We start from the raw sequence: 24,429 nt of genomic DNA on the forward strand, positions 1-24,429 counted from the left end.
ACTTCCGAATTTATTTTTCTTGTGAAAACTTTCTGGAAGGTTCTAGCAGCATCTGAATGCAAGGGACTAGCATCCTCAGCTAGGAGAGGTAGAGGGTGAGTGGCCAGCATGTGCTTCCCCTCAAAATAATAATTCCTACTTCCTGGCTTGCCCCACCCTTGCTATTTTAGTCCCCAAACTTCTCTCAGGCGAGGGCTGTCCGTCATATGGTGGTAGAGGAAGATCTCAATCTTTTCTGGCACTCTACCCTGAGTGATTTGTGCGTAACAACTGGCATTTATTTAATAAAACAGTTTGCAGTTCACATTACAGAACTCTTCACAGCTGCTACTTGGTCAGCCACAGGGGAACTCTAAATAAGCACTGTTTTTTACGACAGTCATAGCGCAATTGGGAAAAGTTGAGCTTAATAACAATCCTGACACATGGACCCAGAAAGGTCATAACCCGGATGATAGTATACAAAAGCCTTACTCTTTCCACCCTGCTATAGGTTCTTTTCACCTGGTAAACTTTCCCTGCGTTTGGACTTCAGTCAGTTTCTCAATGGGAATGCAGAGTCTTACAATTATTTCTCTTTATAAAACTGAAGTATAAGGCTAGAAATGTTTTCTCTATAGAGGAACAGTTCAGGTGAGCTTATGTACAAAGGGTTTGTTTCCTAATGCCTCAGTACACTAAAATACATTTCTACCTTTAACAAATTTACATCATAGACCTCAATATTAAAGGCAATATTAACAACATCACTAAATCTCTCTGAGGTCATTACACAGTAGCTTGCACTTCTTTAAAAGTAGAAAAAATTTTGATGAGCATTCCTACATGGAATTCAGGGACAAACAGTTTATACTTGGTTTCAGTGTATCACTTCATTAAATGAAACATATATTAATTAAATTCTTATAAAATGTAATTGTTTTTCCCTAATGAGCAACAGGCATAGGAGCCTTGAAAGAGACTTCAAAGACTTCCTTGAGCATAACTCCAAGCTTACTACTGCAAAGTCAGTTACAAACTCTGGAATACAAACCTTTAACTTCTAGGTTGTAAGTTTCATTCTACATGATAAAATACTTATCATCATTTTACAGTGTTTAACAGTATTTTTAACAGTAGATTGTAATTTTAAAAGGTGCTTACTTACTACTAAATACCTTAACAATACTGTACTCTTGAAAAGACAGGCCCTCCCTACTTCTTTAAAAGCCATGATGATACTGTTTTTTTTCAGGAACCAAGAAGAGAGGCAGTACTTACAACTTGGTCTGTAAAATAGAAGCATTGCTTACTACCTGGTTTGCAAAGATTATAAAAGTCTAATAAATAACCTCCTTTCTCCTGCCTTCCTACTTCTTCCTCTTCACAGAAAACAAAAAACCCTTTAAATTTTTACATCACAAGAACTGTTGGAATTGTAAGAACACCCTAAATTCTCTATACAAATTTAACACAGCTAAGAGGGAAGTGATTTTCCTTCACTTGTTTCTTAAATATTTAGACTTTGTATACAATGATTGTTTGCAAATGTTTTGTATTTAGAAATATGCTACTTTATGCATAAATATAGCAAAGATCTTTTGTATTTTAAATTCTGGACAGTGAAATGAGAATTCAGTATAGCACTTCCATTCCTAATTTAAATTTAGGAATTCATTAGTTATTTGATAATGCTTAAGTAATCTCACCATCAGACTCAGCAAGTCTCCAACACTAAGCAAGAAACAGAATAGTCTTTTGAGGATAACCTGAACTACGGCTTATAACATTCTTGTAATTCTAAAAAGTGTAAATTAATGCTATAACAAAACTGTTCAAAGTGGAGCAGTTTGCAGTGGCATGGATATTTATTTCATTGCTGTTTTTTTCATTTTTCATTTGGAACAATGCTGTGCATCACCTTAAAGAAATGACTGAATACAGCAGGGGCACCCTCCCAGCCCCCAGTATCACTACTGTCTCAACTTTTTGTCTCCTCTTTTTCAGCAACAGAAAAAAGAGATGCCATCAAATAGTATCAAGAAACAACTTTTCTCCATTAACACTACTGACACAGTAAGACTGGTAACATTTTGACCTTGTGGGTAACAGGAATTTTCAAAACAAATCCAAGATAACTTTTTTTCCTTGCAGTGATTTAGTAGGCCGTTCTCATTTAACAGACAGTAACAACTTATGCCAAACTCCAGTAAGACTTTGAAGATGTATATTTGTGAAAAGGAGACACAATTGAACCTTGGCAAACTCACTGATTCTTAAACAGTCATCCACCTGCCCATCTTAAGACATATTTCAATGGCTTATTTTGAATCACTGAATTTAAATACCTTATATGATTTTACATTAATTTAACATTACTCATAATTGTCCTTTAGTAACCTTTAGTCTAGTGGACAGCAAAAAATCAGAGATGTCAGGTTCTGACAGTCACATTCTGAGCAACCTTTTTACAGCTGTTTAATGACATTAAACCACAAACAGCTGCCAGAAATCCTCACCACCTGTACAAAGGGAAAAAGCATGCACCTGCACTTCAGCCATTCCAGTTCCCAGTTCTACATCAGCATAAGCACACTTTCACTGGCAGGAGGTGGTAGGAATGGGAGCGTGAAGTTCCAGCACAGCTGTAGGCAGAAAACTGCAACAAGGGAATAGCTGTAAGTGTCCTGGAAGTCAGCTGGTATGTAGGTGGCCATTTTTTATCTACCTAGGACAGCAAAAAAATTTTGCTAGGGCTCTCGCAGCACCCTCCTAAACGAGAAGTTCACTGAATTTAATATGAACTTGAAATATGAATGAAATAAAGGGGGAGCAAGGGAAACAGCACCCTTGCATGGATATGTAATCACCTGAGGCTTTCAGTGTTGCTTAGAGGAATTACATATAGTATTTGAATAAAGGCTCTCCAAAACCTCGTTCAGTCTGGAGATGCTAAATGTTCAGTGCTCCTTGAATTTTATTTCTGAACTGTTTTATCACCAAAAACTGGCACGTGGACCATTTGTTTGTGCCTTAAAACCAGACACAAACAAGTAGCCTGGGAGAAACTGGGGGAAAAGAAAGGAGGAAGGACTTCCCCTCACTTTGTGTCATCTTCCTGAATGGTTTTCAAGGCATATATAGAAATGAAAGAGAAGAAACTGTATGACTAAGGCTAGTTTGGGTGTAGTCTTTCAGGCATAGGGGTGGTGATTTTTAACCAAAAAAAAAAAAAACCAAAGCAAAAACCCAAACCCAGATACTTTAAATATATTTATCCACTCACCCAATTAACATGTGGAGTAATCACAGAGTCTTCCTTTAGTTGCTCAAGATGACTGATAAGAAAGTTGCTTACACCAATTGATCTACACAAACCTGATGGAAATAGAAAAAGTTTTGGGACAATCCTAATTATTTGGGAGCATGATTTGAAAAATACCACTTTCAAGAGACAAAATGATTGTACTTGTCATTTCTGTATAGCAAAATATTGCAAAGAAACACAGAAAACCAGCACCAAAATCTAGTTTGACAGTATTATCTGAAAGCATGTTCGTCACAGTTACACTAGGAAATCATTCTATAATCTAAACACACTGGAAACTCCCCAGTGTATAAAAACTCCAGGCTAAATTCTGGGAAAGGCTAATGTAGTATAAGCAAAGAACAATTGGACTCCACCAGAATGAAAAGAAGGAAATGGTGTTCCGAGCAGCTTGCCAAAACTAAAGAAAAGTGGAACATTTGCTGAAGACTAATAAGGTGTGAGCAATACAACACAGGAACATGCAGCCCAAATGAACTACGTAGCACTGGTTATATTTTTATTAGATCATTATGAGATGTTATGTAAATCTCAGTATAAAAGCTTCATTTAAGTGAGCAGTATCTAACAAGAACCAAGAAGCTTAAAAAAGTAGCTAGATTTCTCAGCTCCTGTTGACATGCAAATAAAGTGAAATGGCACATAGGTGATACAAAGGTTATTCTTTTAAATAAGCCTTAAGTGTGCATGCATGTGTATAAATTAAGTGCTGACAGTCCTGAAATCAGATGTCTTCCTTCAAACCTCAGGTACAATAAAGCACAACTCCCAGTATTGGCCTGCCACCACACCTCAACCCTGACTCATCTTAGACAGTTTGGCCCTTACTCTGTGCTAAACACAGTTAATAGGGAAACCAACTGTGGCCAGGCTAGTAGGGGTCTCCTTAGGTTGTGGATTCTGTGGACTATGAATCAGACTCATTTCTTCAGTATGTGAACTTTATCTTGACTGACTTTCAATCTGTAACACTGCAGGTGGCAAGTCTGTCTCAAGGTATGCGAACATGGAAATCCAAGCGCTGTTGTTAATTCAGTATTTATGCTGGCCAGTTCTGTATAATGTATATGCATATGCTTATCTATATAAATGAATACAGGTGTCTATAGCAAAAAATAAGGGAATTAAGCCAAAAGTTATACTGTTATTTTTTTTCAGAACAAAAGGCAGCATTGGGCAATTTCAGCCATTTGATGTCAAAGGAATGATTTCCGGACGGAAGCTACCCTCATTCCACAGTTAGAATCACCACTTTCTTGAGGTCAGCAAGGAACTATGTGGGGCTGCCTTAATTTGAAGCTGCAATACAGACACATAAAACCCACTTATTAATGCAACTGAGAGGCATGATTACATTAAAAGGAAGAATTTCACTTGAAGCAAAAGCTAACGAAAATGTTGGAGAAAAATGTACTAACTGTACTTATTCCTAAAATGCCTATGTTTTATGTATACCCCCCCCCCCAAGTAGACTATAAATTGGGATATAAAAATATGAGCTATAAGGTTACAAAGTATCTTGAATCTGCAAGTTAGATTTACCTGGACAAAACAAAGAAATTAAATTTTTCTAGGCTTCTATGAATTTCCATAAATGAAGTTACAGTTCATTGCTAATTATTATAAACAGATTATTAAAGCCGTGGAAAAAAAACCAACAAAACAAACCAGTTTTGCATCAGGAAAGCCACTAACCATATAAATATGAGCAATGACTGCTATGTTGTTTTCACATATTTCAGCAGCACAACCAGATAAGCTGCACAGCAGCAAAACCTGCACACATACTATCACTTTTTAATGTGGTTTCTTTTGTAGAATACAAAAAGGAGAAAAAAAATACATTAGCAACTAAAATGCTAGACAGCTTTCCTTACAGAAATTATCCTTGTTCAAAATGTATAACAATTAAGTTATAACCTGCACTTTGCATCATTTGTATGTAATCTGCCAGAAGGTGCAAAACCTGAGCTTCTACTGAGAAACAACCCTGGAGTGTCAACACTAATAAATCATTATGCCAAAGAAGTCAGAAAAAAACCACTTGCAGTTTTAACACAATGGTGAACCAAAATATACTCTATTGTTGAAAGCTAAGGAGTTACAAAAAACATGCTGCTATTGCCCTTGAAGAATAAAGCTTTTATTTCAGGCCAAAATAAAACAAAACTCAGACATGAAATATGAAATGGCTTATTAAACTTGTCCATTTCCACAGAAAGCTTCCACTCCCCCCCCTGCAGCATACTCTAAGATGTTTTGCTTCTAGCACACTTCTCCTAGGAGACTTTGAAGCCTGTTCCATAGTCTCATTGCATTCACTGATAAGTTTTTTGTTAGATTTCCCATCAAGAAATTTCGGGTCAGTTATGTTTTGTCTTAAAAGTAATCTGAGCTGCTCCTACTGAAATCAGTATTATGACATTCCTGTGTTTAGAGTGATGCCACACCAAGAAAACTAAATTCAAAATTGGCAAGAAAGCAAACGTTTTCCCACACAACAGAGAAACAGCAATTAGAATTCCAATGTCTTTGTGAGAACCAGCATTTTCTTTTTTTTTTTTTTTTTTTTTTTAAGAGAATACAACTAAAACATTTCATTTCATTAAATCCACATATTTAGTTTTGGTGAAGTTAGGACCCTTTGTTTCGACTCCACTGCTTTGTTTTTAGTTACAGTCTAATACATGAAAGTCAAAGTGTTTTGACTTTTGTATTACATTACAATATAAAATACAATAAATATGAAAACAATTGTACATCCTGACTGTATTAAAAATATTGCAATGCATGGTGGAAACATGAATTCAAAACACTGGAATTTCCTGAAAAATAGAGAGTTTAAATTTCAATGAACAATCAATGGATTCTACTCTAGAGCACTGCTTCCATCTGCTTGATGGAAGATTAACACACTTGCTCTGCACTGTCCAAATCTGGGAAAGACTGCCTTAAAGCAGGAAATCATACAGAATTATTTCCACATTTACATCTGCTGGATTAATTCTTAAGAATGAAGAATTGGAAAATGATATACAAGACAATGAAAGTCTAATTAGCTCCTGGGCCTTATCTGACAGATCAACACTTGTGACTATGTATATCAAACAAGATCCATGAAATGATCACATCAGCAGTAGAAATAAAAAAATTACATATTGAGAAACTTGTGTAAAAGGGTGCTGACTCATTGCCTTGAAACAACTGGGGGAGCACATTTCCTTATATTTCCTCTCTCATAGAGCTCTGACAGAGGCAACTTCCCCAGAATTTGTGCCACAGGTCTCAAACCCACCAGAATGCTCTTGAAGGGGGGGGGGGGGATGGGTGGAGGAACATTTAGTTTCAATTTAATACCTGTGTAGTGTGCTTAAAAATTCCATTTCAGATAATTGAGGCACAACTTATGTCTTAGCTGTTTTGATAGCAGGTGGTTTTAAAGTCTATACTTCTTAACTTAACCAGTTTAACTAGTCCTGAAGTTCAGGTCTTCTGAGATAAAAGTTTGCAATGTGCTAGCTGCAATCCCTCTAGAAGTACACTTTTAAAATACACATTTATACTGCCTTATTTACAAAGTCACAGAGCTCTGACTCAGGGAGAGAAAGCATCCTCCTCATCTGCCTGAGGAAACGAGTGGTTTGGCCCCTATGAAGCAGATTTTGAGAAAGTGCCTGGTGCAATAAACAAGAAATTTGCAATTCCCCATTAGCTCCCAAAGCTTACTAAGGCTTTGTCCTACTCCTTGCTAGTCTGACTTCACAGGCTTGAAGGAAAACTTGGCAACAGTGCTTCTTTTATGCATACTAAAAATTGACTGACCACAATGGTAGCACAGAAATTTTCATCCAGCTTTGAAAAACTATCATGAAACTCTGCAAGACACATTAGAATACACATTGGCAAAATAATGGTTGATTATAATGGGAAAAAAATTAGTATCCTTTCTATTCTACACAAAAAAAATCTTGGCCTCCACCACATCAGTAATTTCACCACACTGTATTACTCCCAGCTGCTGTGAAGCAATACATCATGCTAATAGACTGCTTTGCAATGTAGAAGTGTACTAAGCTTAAAGCATTTTTTATGGCAACCTAGAGAATGATTGGGTATTTCTTCCTTTACTTAGTATAATACCAAATTATACAAAGTTTGATGGGCACTGTTAGTCTTGCAACAAAAAAAAGCATAAATAGACTGTCTTGGCACCACAACATTGTTTTAGTACAGTAGTGAGCCTTATCTTTCTCTAGCACTACTGTGGACTTTTATCAAACTTCTAAATACCTCTGGAATATTAAACGTACAAAGTTCAGATCAAAAAGGTTTTTTAAATGACAAAACTGGATACTGGGTTTGTGGAGCCCATTTTCCTCCCCCTCCCTGTTGTTCTACATGAGTCAGAGCAAGTGAGAATTCCCATGTCCAGTGAACAGTGCCCATTCTGTTGTATCTTCTATTCAGGCCACAAAATAAAAACACAAATAGATCCACTTTTCACTAGAGGTCATTTGCAGTAACTGTATCTTTATTAAAGGAGGTTACACAGGTTGGAAAGGTCCACATTCTCTCTGATATGCACACTAAGAACTTCCCTGTGGGTAAATGGTATTACTCATAGAAACCATCCAAGATTTGGTTTTAACACAGCTTGCTAAATCAAAGCTGTAGGCTGAGTGTGCCCCACATCCAGATTGCAAGCCAAAGCCTTGATAAATAAAGCAGATGACTCTTAGACAGAACCAATAAGGAATTAATTTCTAAATCTATGAATTAACACTTGTTCCCATTTCACAGACTCAAAAAACATAGTCACCAAAAGGCTAAGTGTCCTAAGACACACAGGAAGACTGTGGCAAAATTGAAAACACAAAAATCATGCTTCCTCCCTGAAAGAATTTCTTTTTATCCTATTCATTACCACAGTATATGTGCTTATCTCCCTTAAAATGACTTTCCTGCTACTACAATTCCATGATCATTACTCCTGCTACAGATCACCTGTGAACAATGATAAACTGTAAGGACAACAGGAGAGGAGGCATGAGTAGAAGTCAAAGTGTCAACTTCTGTGACTGAAAACTCATTATAAACATTCAGTTTACACCACTGTTAAATGGCTAACTAAATATCATAAGGCAGCAATACTAGCTTAATGTATTCTGTCTCTTTGACCCTGGCTGCTCATTCTCACTGCTGCAATGCAGCACCACCTTAGTTATGTTTACATATTTTTTTCTTGAGTTGACATTACAAACCAGATCAGATTTTAAAAAATCCACTAAAAAGGCTGTTTGGTTGTTTCCAAAACTGAATCAATTCCCTTTTACAGATTTACCCTTCTCTTATGCCAGTTTTAAGCATGTAAAAAAAAAAAAAAAAAAAAAAAAAAAAAAAAAAAAAAAAATCACACTGTGAACAGAACACAGGTTTATAAAAATGTATTTTCAGCCTTTTTTATCTAGAACATTCTGCAGCTGCTAAAAACAGTTGGGCAATCAAAACTGCAAACACAACATTGTACAGAATCAATCCCTCTATACTTTAAGTCAGTATTGCCACCACATGCCATGTGGTAAAAATATGATCAAAATTATCAGCAACTCAGCTGTACCCTTAAAACTCACACTTTGAAAGTATTATGCAGAGTGCATAGTTAGATTGGAAAACTTTTTGGACTTACATATCAGACGGGATAATGATTCCCAGCTGGTATGAATGACAGCAACCTAACTGATGTCAATAAAGCAATAGTGATTTACAATAGCTAAGAATCTAGGGCTTGAATTCAACATATGCAAAACAGATAAATGATGCCTTTTCCCCAAATCATGTACATTATTTATTGAGACAAAAAAAAAAGTTATTTCAGACAAGGACTTTCCTTTGAAATGTATTTCAGCATTGCCTTCTTCCCAAGAGTTCTTGTGTTCACGCTGGCACCTCTAGGCACTTCTATGTTGGTACATAAATGTGTACATTTGCTTTACATTAGCTAAGCAAAAGGATTTATCTAAATTTTGGACAAAAAGGATTCACTTGCTAGTAGAAAAAAAGCACAAACCATACACTGCAATAAATCATGAAAGAAAGAAGTCTGAGGGCTTATTTTTACACTTAGAATTACCCACTAAGTCCTTAAAATAAAAAAAAAAAAAAAAGAAAAAAAGAAAAACCAGCAAAACATAACAAATGAGGATAGACATTCATGCAAGTTTAGATTGGTTCCCACTTTCACATCTGCACCAAAATGACTTATTCTATGGCAATTTCTTATTCTTAAATAAGATACTGCACATTATAAAGACTTCTTTATGATCTTTAACATAAAAATGCATAGTCTTTTTTTTTTTCCATACATCTTTAATTGCTGTTTTATCTGATCAACAGGGTGTGGTGCAACCAACATCCTCACCAACTGCAACCACCTTCAACCCATGAAAACACATCTCTGAACTGTGCTCCTGATAATAACAAGCCCATGAGACATCTTCATCTGTACAGACAGATTATTACAGACAATGTGAAAAAGATGTGTTGCTAGGAAAATTAGTTACTTGCTTTTACTTATTAAAACTTTACTGCAACTTATGTATACACATTCACATATGACTTCTACTAGCAAAAACATTCTTGAGACAGACATTTTGTGGAGCTGTAACACAAATGTTTGTGAATTGTTAGCTGTTCATCATTTGACAATATAAGCATAGATTTAAAGTAATTTTTCAGTAGAATAAATAGAAGATGTCATCTAGGAAAGGACATACTCGAAATTTATGCCACCTACACAAAAACTGTATTTGTTTTACTGAACCCTCACTCATATTTTTAAGAACTGATAGAAAATGGAGTAAGAAAAGATGATGATTGAACTGACCTATGCCCAAAGATGAAAAGGACAAGAATATTGTTAAGGTTTATGAGATTTCTCCTCTCACTTGGAATTAGTCCAAACATAACTTTTTTCAAAGAACATAGTGGCATAGCTTCAGTTTGATATAGAGAACAAACTGCTAATTGCTTAATGATTGTCTCTCTGTAACTTTACATACCAAAGACGGGTGCTCGTCAAGGATTAAGCCTGTCAGAGACTGGTACTTGGGAGTGATGAGCAAGAAGGAACCATGAGCGATCACAAAACTTAATTGTTTGATGAATTTACGATCTTGTTGAGAAGGCACAAGTAGAGGCCTTGCTTGAATAGATAGGGCCAGAAAAGATAAGAACTCCTGCCTTTGTTCTCGTCCTTGTAGATAATTTAGCTTAAACTAACCATATGGTTCTACACCACTAATGAAAACTTAGATAATAAGAGCACTAACAAGCACTGATGTATCAAAACATGTAAAAGACCATACTGCGCAGAATCACCTGAGGAGGGTCAAATAGCGGACAAGTGAGGAAGACTATGGAAGACCACCAGAGGACTCCTGAAGACCACCAGAGACCTTCAATGCGCCTGCATAAAGGACATTTGCATATGCTAATAGTTTTCTGGAAAACTAATGAATATGTATAACATTTCTCAGAAATCTAGTGAATATGCATGTAGAACATGTACTTAACCTGCACAATTAGACCCGACGGTGTGCACGATAGGTGGAATGATCCCCCGTGCATCCAGCGCTGCCAATAAAGAATACCTACTTAATAGTTAATCAAACTATTGAGTTAGTTTCTTTGAATCAAGTTACTGGGCTAAACAATTTCTGTTACTTTGTGGGACTCCCTTCAAATCATACATGAAGACTACTATACTAACATATAAAGGGAATAATTGTATTTATTCTGAAAAGCATTTCTCCATGTTTAAAAAAATCATGTTAGCATATTAAGGAATTTCTGATGCAAATATGAATATTTCATGTAAGCATAAGCTGCACTGCTTACACTAACAAGATTAGCGAGAAATTTTACTCTTAGTAAAATGGCACCGAGTCCCAGTGGGATCTGGACGCAGAACAACCACCACGTTACTACTCTTGCCAGCTTCAGGCAAAAGCTGGCTGGAGGCCCTCATTCTTCCCAGCATTTTTAGATAGAGGGACAAGTAATCATGTGCATGTGTGTATGAAAAGCTTGCCAAGATGATGGGCTAGCCACAATGCCAAAATCAAGGTCATTAAAGACACTGCATATGGAAAGGGTCATTTTGCTACAAACAGACCAATTACCAGTGAGCATATATAATGACTATTCATGATGTCAAAGCAGCTTGCCACACTGCTTTCATCTGCCAGCAGACAAATGCCTATACAAGAATGTTGCAGCTGTTAAGGGAATATTTGACTCAATATATGTATCTTGGAATGGGTTCTGTAGGCAGTCTGGCCTCTGTCCTGAGGTATTAGAGAGGATAATTCCACAAAATGACAATGTACGAGACCACAAAAATTCAAACTATAGCCTTGATATTAAAAGAATCCTAGTTGATGTCAGCTGTTACAACAAAGAACCAGTTATTACACATGAACATCTCATTGACCAACATTAAGAATTTTTTTCTCCCTTTTCCCTCAGCACTGTTTATCCTGTAACTCTTTAAAGCAAAACATGTATGCAGGCTGTTGAACAAAGATTCACGTCTAGATTTCTCTGCCTCTCAGCACTGCAGTGCAGATAGAGACTTCTTTACTCTGACTGCAACCTTAAGACAGAGAAGATTAAAAAAACAAAACAAAACAAAAAAAACCCCAAAACTACATTCTCAGACATAACAGCATTTAAAGAAACTAATTCTTGAAACTGTAAGGCTGACTCAGCTAGCAGAAATCAGTTTAACAGTAAGATCATTCCTGCTATAAATAGAGAGCTATCAGCTTGGTCTATCAGAAGTCACCCAGCATTTTTAAATGGGAGTTTTTAGTGCAGGCAGTGCCTTTATCCTATATTGTCAAGTACACGCTACAATTCTAAAAACAGTAAATAAAACAGTAATTATCCTTCCTCATTCACTGGTTCATAATTCTCAACATAAAGAAGCTGCAATGACTGAGCAGTGGAAATTGCTGCAGTCCCTCAGGGGCTTTTCAATTAGAAAATCTTCCGATCACTTGGGCTGACTACACAGATCAGGTGCCGAATTCTGATCCTCAAGCTACCACAAGAGATGGCACAACTCCCTCTGGAAGCAAGGCTGGGCCTAAATGCGTGCAAATCCCGGGGTCTGAAGACTATGGAAGACAACAGACTGGAAGACAAAATAAAAATGTCTGCACTGAATCCTTTCTTAACCAGCATGTGAATGCCTCATGAATCAAGCAGTGTTATAATTCATTACTATGAGGAATAAGTGTTGTAATACACCTTCTGTATGATTTGGGGAAATGTACACACAATTTATAAGTTTTGGTTCATGTTACGGAATGATACAATTGCTATAGTTTTGTATACCACTGTAAATACGTATCTACCTTTGTTGATCAGGATTGTATGACATTTTTCCCTGGAAAGATGTTAAGGGAAACCAGCAAATTTAGTGACTGGGCTTTGGCTATACAACAGGAGTACTAAAAAAAAAAGTCAAACTAAAAGTATAACCTGGCCTTGTTTGTAGGGAAGAGAGGATAGAGGGTAAAAACATACAAATTTCAGGTTAAAGAGGGAAAGACACTGGTAGGACTTTTAATGGACTGTAAGACACATACTGAAGGATTTAGCCAGGAGAAAATAAAAGATAAGTGTGTTTAGCCAAAGACTCTGTAGCTCAAGGGCAAACCAGAAGGACCATGTTCCAGACACAACCCAGAGGGATTAAAACACCTGAAGTGGGTAAAACTTTTGGGGTCTGTTATTTTAACATAGATAATAAATGTACTATTTCATACTGTTACAGTAAAGGACAACACTGGCTTCAGAATTCCTACAAGTGTTTTTGGGCATGCTCTCATATCTGTCATGGTCTCCCTCATGGAAAATCTCAAGAAAAATGCCCAGGATTCTGGGAAATTGTTTGTAACCTTAAGTGAGATCTTGCAATAGCTGCTCAGTTACATTAGGCAGTTGAACAGTGGATTCAAGCACAAGGGTGAGTGTGCTAAAATATGAAACTCTTTCAAGTGTGTTCCTGAGACCTGAGCGTTGGGGCAGTAACCAGATTCTGTTTAATATCCAAAGATACAAAGCACATTGGATCCAAGGAGTACAGCTCAAAACTTCAGTATGGCAAGTAATCAACTGGAGAGGGTAACCAGGTCTCTAACAAATACTATTCAGATTCTCATTTTAAATTGTTCGTATTTCCAGTTCAAATCGTATCAGGATAAAAGGTTCTTTTGAAAAATGTTAGCCTCAAATTCCTTTTGATGAAATACAAAAACAGTATAGTGGTAAGCCACAGTGGGGATTTTTCAGTGATAGCAAAAGGACTTCTCTTGTCACCTGAATCTATTATTTTCTATTTATGAGAATATTCTGATGTTACAGCTCAACTTCAAAGCTTCATTAAGAGCATATACAGGAAGCACTACTAAGCAGTCAAGGATTAAGAAACAGTAAACTTACAGATGCCCACACATCTCAATGAATGCACATCTACCAGTTTACACACCAATTTCATTGGCACATGCTGCATTCAAATAACAATAAACCTGCTATTTTCTCTACAGCCAGAGGTACTTAGGAGTTTACTAAATTGGACTCATTATAATCCAAGGAGTTTTAACTTTTTATGCAAGCCTTTTGCTCCCTAAAATATTTATTTTAATAATTTTGACAAATAATTCAGGTTTTGTTTTTGTTTTGTTTTTTTTTTTTTAATCTGTCAGACAATTTTTGTTATCTGGGGGCAGAGTCTTATAAATTAGTACATGCTGACCTGGACAGGGGCACAGACCCAGAACTTCTGGTCTCTCCGCAGTTAGCTGGATGAGAAGATACTTCAGGCCAGAAGCCCTGCAAGTTGTGCAGCCCTATGTCTCAGCTGCTATGTGCTGGCTCTCAGATAAACCTGGTCGAATCTATCTTTGTACACATGACCTAAGAAAAACTCTCTTAAAGCTATGAATGTAGATGTAGTTGGGATTTTTCTTCTGTCAACTTCTGACCATTGTGACCACTCTAAAATTTAACACAATCTGAAAAAAAACCCCCTGCATTAAAGACTTTTACAGTCTTGGGTACTAACAGTTTATTTCCCTCCTCCTAGGGCAACTGATAATAACAAAAAAAGACTATTAATAATTTACATTATTTTAAAATGTTGCTTGCCCCAGGTAAGTGGAATTTTGCAGAATAAATATTAACCTGGATTTAAATTGAAGTTGAAAGAATGAGATTTTCAAATATCTGCACTCAAATGATCTGCGAATACCGAGAAGTGATTAAAGAAAATCTTGTTAACTTCAGCCAGACCAAAGACTTAGGTCAACATCGAGATCTTTTAACTATCTTGTAAGTATCTTGCAGATACATATGCATCATCAGTCCCCTAACAGAAACCAATTTTTTTTTTCCTACAGAGAACAGTGTTTATTGTCACTGCACTTTCAGGTGCTCTTCAGTGTGGACATAGCTAGTTGCTAAACACACTAGCAAGTTGAATAATTTCAATATTTCCTTCGTGAATTAACTGCAGAAGCATATCATTCTTTTAAATGGTCAATCCTTAAGTGTGAAGCTTTTACTTTCTACTGATTTTTTTTTCCTAGAATAAACGTTTCCTAAAACCCCAAAGTAACAGGATTGCAAACAGGAACCAATGACTACCTGAAGCAACATCAGCTTCAGAGAAGACAAAGAACCCACCTGTTTAGTATAGAATTTACAATTTTTCCTCCAATAAATGAAGATGACTTTTTTTTCCCCTCAAGTAAGAATTTTGACCAGATTATATTCAATTCAGACCAAGGCTAACATGTTGCTCACATAACACATAGCAAGTCACGTAAAGATATGCAGCAAGTGTTTAATCTTCAGTGGAAAGTCTAGTGGTTAACCATGCAAACAAATTATTTAACATTTTCCTCAGGAATCACTGCATTTCTATCTCAAGTGGTTAACATCTGTGTGTCATTTCAGTAACACATAGTTATGGTCAGGACATCCACAGTCTGTATCCCCTAAAGCAAAAATGTGGAGGTTGATGTTCTAAGGCACTTGATTCAACCAGACTAATAAATTTTCCTTGCCCTGTAGATGATCTCACTGAGGTAATTTAGACAACCAGAGCTGGAAAGCTTACATTCAGCTAAAGGAATCATGAGTCCACAGTATGCTTACAGAAAAAGACTGTGGGTAGCAACATGCAGATTGACAAAACTGCTGAAGAAATGCAATTGCAGGAAAAATAAATATAACATGGCATGTTTGTAAAGAGGCATCACGTACAGGAACAAAAAATAAAAGTAATTTTTCCTCTGCCTATGAGGCCAGTGATAGTTTTTCCAGTGTCTTACTGGAAGACCACTGAATGGCTCACAGTCTTTCCCATTAGGAAGATATAGACAGAAATAGTTGTGTAAGACAGTAAAGATCACAAACACACATGCAAAAGCAGAATAAAGCCAACAGGATAGGAATAATAATAGAAGGTGAAAATACAACCTGTTTGCAGCAAATTAGGATGGCATATCTAGGCACAAATTACATGCACTAACTTAAATACTCATCAGAAAAAAAATTCTCAATGGAAAGATGAAGTACCTTGTCAAATAATCCATCTTCGGACTTAAAAGTCATTGATGCTTTGAAATATTAGGTTGGTGTAGTGATTACAACTGAATGTTGTAATCCCTTACATGGCAGAAAACACTTTTTGCAACTTCCCTTATGCTTAATATAAAAAGCAAGAATAAAAGATGTATCAAAGATAATTTACTTCTGTGTTTCCAGAGGCAGACCAAAAGTAACTGAAGGGTTGAGTGTAAGAGAACAGGTTTGTTTATTGCTCTGATAAAACTGGTAGTGGCACACAGCCCGTAATTGCCTTTGTACAACTCTCCTGCGACAATCGCTATTTCAGTAACTCTGGGTTAGCAGATAGACTACTTAATCCAGGAAGTCTTCTCCCTGTCAGTGGAACTTCTCTGAAGCTGTAAAGAGGGTGGTCCACATTGCCCAAGAACTGCATGACAGGATCTTCTCTTACGACACTGTTTCTAATAATACTACATACTTCAGGAGCAAAATCCTCCTCTTAAATCTATATGATAAATTTTGATTGGGGCAGTCTACTCTTCGTATTGCTATGAATGTAAACTGAAGCTTGCAGTGCATGAAAAATCAAATTGACAGTTATCAGAATTTGAGAGAATCGCTCCCTTTGATTTTTTTCCCAAAAGTTAGTACCAAAGAATCTGCAGTTGAGTATTTGTTCCTCATCTAGCCATTTTGTTTTGTTGACCTTTTCTAAAACAGAAAAGGATCTATGAAATACCACAATATATGATAAATTAGAAAATGGCATCATACAATTAAAAAAAAAATCTAAAGGAAGTAAAACTTAGCATGATTTATACTTAAAACAGAGGAGGCTACTACAAAAATGTGCCATAGTAGCATACAGATTTCAATGCAATTTGTAGATTTCCTGAAGAAAGTATGCACACCATCATTAATCTCACAGGCAGAATGTGGCAATATATTATTTACAAGCAACTCAAAGCTCTCTTATTTAACTTACCAAAATGCTAATGCTGCAATTTCCAAAGAGATTCACATAACTTACACACCCAAATCCCACTGAAATATGAGCATCCAGTTCAAATTAAGTTTTTGAACATCTCTCATTACAAATTCCCCAAATCCCAAAATGCACTGTAACTCCTTCTGCCAAGATAGGTTTTCATCATTGTATCACCTTTCTCACAGAGCTCCTCCATCACTCTCCAGGTTTCAGCTTGGACCTCTTGATTGCTATTACCTGGAATATGTGTATCAGGCCAGCGTATTAAATAAAAAAGAAACAGAACCAGACTACTCATTAAAGTGTGCAAAAAAACCCCCAGAATCAAACCATGTGAAACAGCATTTTCCCTCCATAATACCCCCTAACATATTATCATCAAAATAGTTACAATTACTACTCCATGATCATCACTGTATACATCCATTTAGTTTTAATAATGTGATGTTGTAGATTTCATTTAACAACTAAAGGTAGCAGAAGTTGCAACATGTGCCACAGGTTTAGGTCACTGTAATCAGAATTCCATGGTCACATATGCACTTAAACTTTCAACACACAACAAGCCCCATTTAAATCAAAGCAATTTTGGTCACTGGAATTAAGACTGGACTACTGCTGAAGTGCTACAAGTCTTAAGTTTAAAGAAGATAAATATGTTTGGCAGTTCTATAGATATTTTAAACAACCTCAGCAGTGGGTCTGCTTTTTTCCTTTCTAAAGAATACTTCCATTAATGAATTTCTGTTGGAAATTACAGCACATTCTGTCATGCAGGTTTTTTTGCTAAAATTTTGTGCCAGCATTTGTGATTTTTTTTAAGCTTTTTAAAAAAATATTATTTTTAAGGGAACAGAATCATGCTTTACTACATTTTATGAAATGTTAGCACAATTTCAAACACAATTAAGATTTAGTGATGAAATTATCCAAGCAGCTATTGAAACTGGCTGTCTCAGGAAAGCTTTTTTTTGGTGTTGTCTCCACACAAGACTGTCCTTCTACTGAAAAAGGAAGCATTTCCAACATAAATTAAAAATGAGAAATTCATATGTATTGGACTCAGAGTTCCAAATCAGGTTATCTAAATTTCAAAAATTATAGGATCTAATGCCATTGTAAGTTTGTAGACACTGCGAGACATTCTGAAGGAGAAATTTAGGAGATACTTTGAAAACAACTACATTTCTATTTAAATTCTAACTGCAGATTAAACAGGTAACTGCAGGCATCCCAGTCAAAGAGGTGTTGGTCTTTGCCGCATCACTAGTCTGACACAAAACAGGAAAAGAAAATAAATGCATGACTGAGATGTGCATAATTTTAAGTGCTTTATAATATTCCTCTTTTTTTGGCAGTTCAAATATTGAGTTAAGGAATAAAAAGACAGACTCGTTTGCAATGAGCAGAGTTATTTGTTCTTTGAATGCACTGCATCATTCATTTACAGCACCTCTTTGTGAAAACACAGATCCTCTACTATGCCTTTTTTCATTCACATTTAAGGACTGCACTAATGACTACTATACCACTGGGCTGGTATATTAGCTTTCCACCTCTATAAATACAAATTCAACCTTGATTTAAGAGAAAAAGGTAACATGAAATTCACTATAATACACCAGTCCCCATTTGGGTACATCATTGCAACACTGTTAAAGAGAGTATTTGCTTAGATTAAGAATCTAATTAGAACAACACAGAATTTTGTACAGTAAGATACATTACAGATGTATCAAGGAAAAAATTATTTTGGGTGTATCACAAAAATCATGAGCTAAATTTTTACTTTCTTGTATCAATAACCCATCAGACTTTTAAATACAATTGCTCAGACAAGCAAACATCACTCATATATAATGATTTGCAGCATCTGGATTTATGTCACGTTTAAAGAGAGAGTTGCTCATTCTTTGCCCTTATATACATAAAATCCACTCCCAATTTAGAAGAGTAAAAAACCAGATGCAGTCTTGCTCATCACTGATCTGCGAATAATTACTTCTTCCCTAATTGCTCTGAAAAAAGAAGTTGTATTTATTAAGAATAAATACTAACATAAGGTATTGGAATAAATACCAATTTCTGGGACATTTAAGTGAAAACTAATAGTAGGATATTGATCAGAGCATTTGGTAAGGTTATGTTCAAAGCTCAGGACTACTCTAATTCTGTTGCCAATAAACTCTCTTTTAAAATTTCCACTGACTGATATTAGATGCAATCCCAAGGATTAGCATTAGGAATTGCTAATATCAAGTGTTCCTTTTAAACCAAAATTATATATGCCATTGACAGTACTTACTGCATAGAGACTGGCATGTTTTAATTTAAGCTTTTTTGCTTGGATAAAGCTAATGTCATAGGTAGGTCGGTGTAAGTTAGTGGTATCTGATGCCTACCTCATGTAAAAATGGAATAATTGCATATCTTTAATTGCTGCTTGTTATGTTCTCCAAATCAGACTAAGAACTGCTTAACTATGCAAAAATGTTGTATAGCACCACCAATAAATAATCATTAACTTCAGCAGAATTTCACCAAAATCTACTTTTCCAAAAGCCTGAATAATCAGTTAGGTATAACAGTTTGCAAACTTTCACAGAAATACCCTCATAACAGCTTTCCGCATATAAAGATGCTTTGTACTCAGCCCAAGAAATTGAAGTACTCTTGGAAGAATGACTTGTAACAGATTTGATAACCGAAAGATCTCTGGCATGGATATTTAAAAAATGCAGTATATCACCCTTCCCTGTATTAGTGCCTGAGACCTCTTCAATGCAAACATGATCAGCTGTTCGTCCTTTATTTTAGAAAGGTGATGTTATCAGTTATGTGATGTCCATATCATCCTATTGTTTATTTTAATTTAGGTGTTTTGTTGAAATAAAAGTTACTTCACAGTTAGAAATACTCTGGACTGCAAGAAGCATTCATGAAAGATGTGGGGCAAAGGTACCTTATCTCAGAGATAAAGAGTAGAATTGTCTTTCTGCCAGTCATGCACAAACCACCCCAACCCAGCTAGAAGCAGAAGAAATACAATGTACCTTGCAGTAAGAAACAAAGCTGCCACTCTATTTAAATAAACTAAGCATATTTAATTTTAAATTAGGATCTGCTTACTTCTCCTGTATCTGTTAGAAAACTTAGGCCAATAAAAAACAGTAAGCACCTCACAAACCAAGGTCTACAATTTCATCTTCTTTTGTACACACGTTCACACCTACACACTTTCTTTTGCTTAAAGTATTTCCCCTCCTGGGAGATTACATGAACACAAACACTCTTATTTTCATTTTGGAGGCAAGAAATTAGTTTTAAATTATTTATCAAAATAGCTTATGGTTCTGGTAATCAAGAAACATGCAACTTCATCACTGGAGGTTTTTAAGAACAGACTACATTTTCATCTGTTGAGAACAATGGGGTTGTGCCTTGTAGTGTGGCATCGATTAATCAATACCTTGATGTTTTCCAACCATGTATTTTTAAAAAATAATCCTAACTCAAAACAAAATACCCCCAATGATTCACAGTATGAGGATGCACTTGAGAAAGAAGAAAAAAACCTCCAAACATTCACAATCTAATTTTGTATTTACCAGCTTTTTAAAGCATCCTTTACACACAATCAAGCTGTAGTCTTGCAGTGGTAAGTGAAAGCCTGAAACTGAAGTTCAAATGTCAAAACACAGTGCTGCAGGAAAACTAAAATTAACACATGAACTACTTTCACACATCCATTTAAAATAGAGTGTTTTATTACTTCTTAGTGGTTGCAGCACCTACAATCAACACAGTTCCTCTTAACTTAAAAGTACAGGGACATTTTAAACATTTAAAAGCCAACAGCATGTTGGCATGGAAATAAAAGTTTGCAACTCTATTCAAATTCCTAATACAATATTAAAAAAAAAAGTCAAAATCCACTAAAACAAACCTAGTTTTGCAGAACAAGCCCTGGCTCATATCAAACCTAAAAGCAAAAGTATATTTTTCAATGTTTTGCACAGTTATCATAATGCAACGATTGTATTTTCCCTGCTTTTCTGAATCATCACTGCACTTAGTATGTACATGATATATTTTTTTGCTCCCACCCAATCTTTTTTTGTGCTGTTTTTTTATTCTATCAGAACAAAGATCAACGTGAAGCAACCTCCAAAATGTTCTGAATTAATACACAGTCTGAACTGGGTGTATTATCATAATTCATGTGATTCATCTATTACACTAAATATGCTGATAGAACATTTGTCCAACTCCAGTTGGGTATTTGTGATAGGTTAGATTTGCCTGAACGTGACAGACTCAGAACAGAAAAAAGGAAAATAAAATTGTATATGAATTCAGTAACCCACAAATCACATTCAAGAAGTTACTTTGGAGGTTTGATCCAAATCCCAAGGAATGTATTCTGCTACTGCCAAACCTGTGAGATTTGCTGCCATTTCATATTGGTTTACTGTCACTGCTAGTTAAGGACCACATTTAGAAAATGCAAGGAGCAGAATATCTGTTACAACCACTACCCACAAATAATACAAATTTCCAGCTTCTCATGGATATATAATCTACTGATTCAAATAAAAATCCTGGAACATTGCTCCCCTAATACCATTTGCCCAAAAAACGTTTATCAAAAAGCTTTCATAACAGTATTTTACATGGAACACTTTTTCTCTTAAAAAGCTGTGACTGCTTTCAACAGTTAATGTTTCAACAGCCATTCTATATACTGCTAATGCACAGATTTATCAATTCCTGTTAGATTATTTCCCAAGTCTCTAATTCACTCTGCATGGAGGGACTGTGTAGCCCATAAGGATCCTCAACAAAATTAACAGGACCTTCCCTGGAACAAAGAGCTTAGCTGCACATTTAGCTGCCAGGGCTCCTACAGCTTTTTCTTTTTGCAGCCTTCTGAATGGCTAACTTTCCCTCCAACATAAAGGTCTACCATCACAGATATATTATTTAGGATCTTTTAATTTTCTATATGAACCATGTATCTTTATGGAAATGCTACAAACCCCCACATATTTGGTTAATATCATATAATGAAATCAAGAAATTCTGATTTAGGTACCTTTCACATACATTTATTTTACATTCCTATTCCACAGAAAAACTGCCAGCTTTAACACGTTTGTAACTAAAGAATTTCCTTGCCTTTCCTAAATAAGCTTGGACACAAATTGTTCTGTTATTGCCAGATCTCTTCTTGTCATGGATTTCATGTCCTCTCTATGGTATACACTGGCCAGCAGAAAAGGGACACAAAATGCAGGCATGAATGAAAACAGCTAGCATATCTAAGCTTAGTTCTACAAGGCTATGACCATATTTTCAAACAAATCTTCTGCATTCTGGTTACTTTTGTTAGACTTGTGATAAGCCTCAGTTTCCAACAAAAAGCTCTTATTCTAAGCATTCTTGAAACACTTGAAAAGTTCATGTCTCAAGATATTGCCACTTTTTGCTTGAAAAATCCTTCCAATAGCACCTTCCAGCTGAGTGCTTTCAGACAGGAGGTACGGGACTCCTTAAAGCATGATGCTTTCTATGAACTCCATGAAACACACCATGTATTGTACCTCCTCTAAGGGTCTACTTCACCAGCATAAGCACTAAACATAGCACTCAACCTTATCTCTTTCACACAAGCGCAGATCATACTGTGTTAAATACGGTCTGTGGAGCTGATCCAACAGAGATTAAGCTCAAGCAGCCAAAACCGTTACTCCACTTGCCATCCCATCCTTCTTGTGGAGGTCACCATCCTCATTGACAGGTAAGTGAATTTCATGTGAAATATTTTCTAAGCCATCACAGTTTACAAATCAAGTTAAAGCAAGATGAAGCCAGCATTGATTTAGGTCACTGTGTCAAGACTAAGTGGTGGTTCAGGAAGAGCTTTATAAATTTTTCAGACATCTCCACATCAGTGGAAGAAAGGTGAAGAAGGAGGGAAGATGGGTGAGGATATTAAAAAACCCCAAACAAACAAAGAGGAAAAAATCTAGTATGGAGGCAGATTGCACAGGCAGTTGTAATATTCCTTAATCTGTTTTAGTAATATGAGCAAAAGAAGTCTCAAGAGCTGAGCATATCTGACAAACTCAAGTTCTGTTTATGCCAGTCTAAGAATTCACTCGCATGGTGACAGTATTTGTGCATTTCTTGCTCTCAGATATTTTTTTCCTTGTTTCACATATTTCGGCTTAGCAGCAATATGTAAACTGAGTATTTGTGTGACCACCTACTTTAATCAGTCTACTACCTGAGAAAATAAAAGCAAACTGCAGTACTAAAAGGAATCACTGAAAATGATTTCCTGGAAGCCAGTCAAGTTTTTCTCTCATCGACATTCAGCACCAGTGTCATAGCAAGCAGAAGAAAAAAGAAAGCAAACACAAGACATAACAAGCAGAAAGCAGAGAGGAAGAAACATGATATTTCTTAATTTAGAGAAGAAAGTCAGGGCTTGAAACTTTGTTTATGAAAGTCTCCTTGTAGTGACCTGTATTTGCATGGGACAGACAAAAAACAGATTTTAATTCATTTTGCATTATTCTGTACCAGTGCAGGAAGTTAAGGGATACATTTCCAGAAAGAATGAAGCCAAAGAAGTGCATACAAATATCTGTCTTTAACAGAGATAGGTTCCCCCCCGCCTTCATCAAGCAAAAAAAAAGCCAGTGAATACAGTACACAGCTGCCATTAATATTATATGCCATTAATTCTGCAAAATCTGTACTTCACAAAAGCTGTTTAAAAGTTTATTTATTAGTAAGAGATGGACAGGGTGAGGAAAGAGAAGCAAAATGAGGCTTTTCAGGCACTGACAGATAATGTCTGATAGTTAGGTCAATTATTCCTTGATTACCAGCATAAACACTACCTCTACCAGTGTCATTATTTTAGATTATTACTTTAAATTCATCTTCCTCTACATCCACTTTCTTTTCATTGCTCCAGCTAGGGAACAAGCAGCAAAAGCATTTAAAAAAAATATCATGTTTATTTTTATCAGGTACCTCCTCTCCTATGACTTGTTGCAAAGAATTAATTGGCGTCATTATTGCAGCTCTTTGCCTGTCTGGTAAGACAGTAACAATGACATCTTTGACTACAAGAAGTTTATGATCAGGGTAAGTTTAAAAGTGCATAAGTCTAATTCAGTGTTAATTAGATTTAGTCTTCTAAAGTCTTGTAGGTACATTCAACATTTTCCTCAAAGTATATTGCATGAGGCAGACCAAACCAAAGGCAGTTATTCAGAATTTTTTTAAATTAATAGACTGTCCTGGTTTCAGCTGGGATAGAGTTAATTGTCTTCCTAGCAGCTGGTACAGTGCTATGTTTTTGAGCTAGGTACGAGAAGAATGTTGATAACACTGATGTTTTCAGTTGTTGCTAAGTAGCATTTAGACTAAGTCAAGGATTTTTCAGCTTCTGATGCCCAGCCAGCAAGAAGGCTGG

General features: G+C 36.0%; 1 protein-coding gene across 1 annotated transcript in view; it reads right to left on the reverse strand.

The window, feature by feature from the left end:
- Positions 1-24,429, reverse strand: part of LOC104320078 (glyoxal reductase-like) — a gene marked incomplete at its 5' end in the record, with an annotated part of 53,020 nt that overhangs the window by 11,085 nt on the left and 17,506 nt on the right. Inside the window, 2 exon segments of the mRNA XM_069790722.1 lie at positions 3,266-3,357; positions 17,112-17,210. Coding sequence (XP_069646823.1) covers positions 3,266-3,357; positions 17,112-17,210 — 191 coding nt within the window.

This window comes from Haliaeetus albicilla, chromosome 8 (genome assembly GCF_947461875.1).
Source record: "Haliaeetus albicilla chromosome 8, bHalAlb1.1, whole genome shotgun sequence".
NCBI lineage: Eukaryota > Metazoa > Chordata > Aves > Accipitriformes > Accipitridae > Haliaeetus > Haliaeetus albicilla.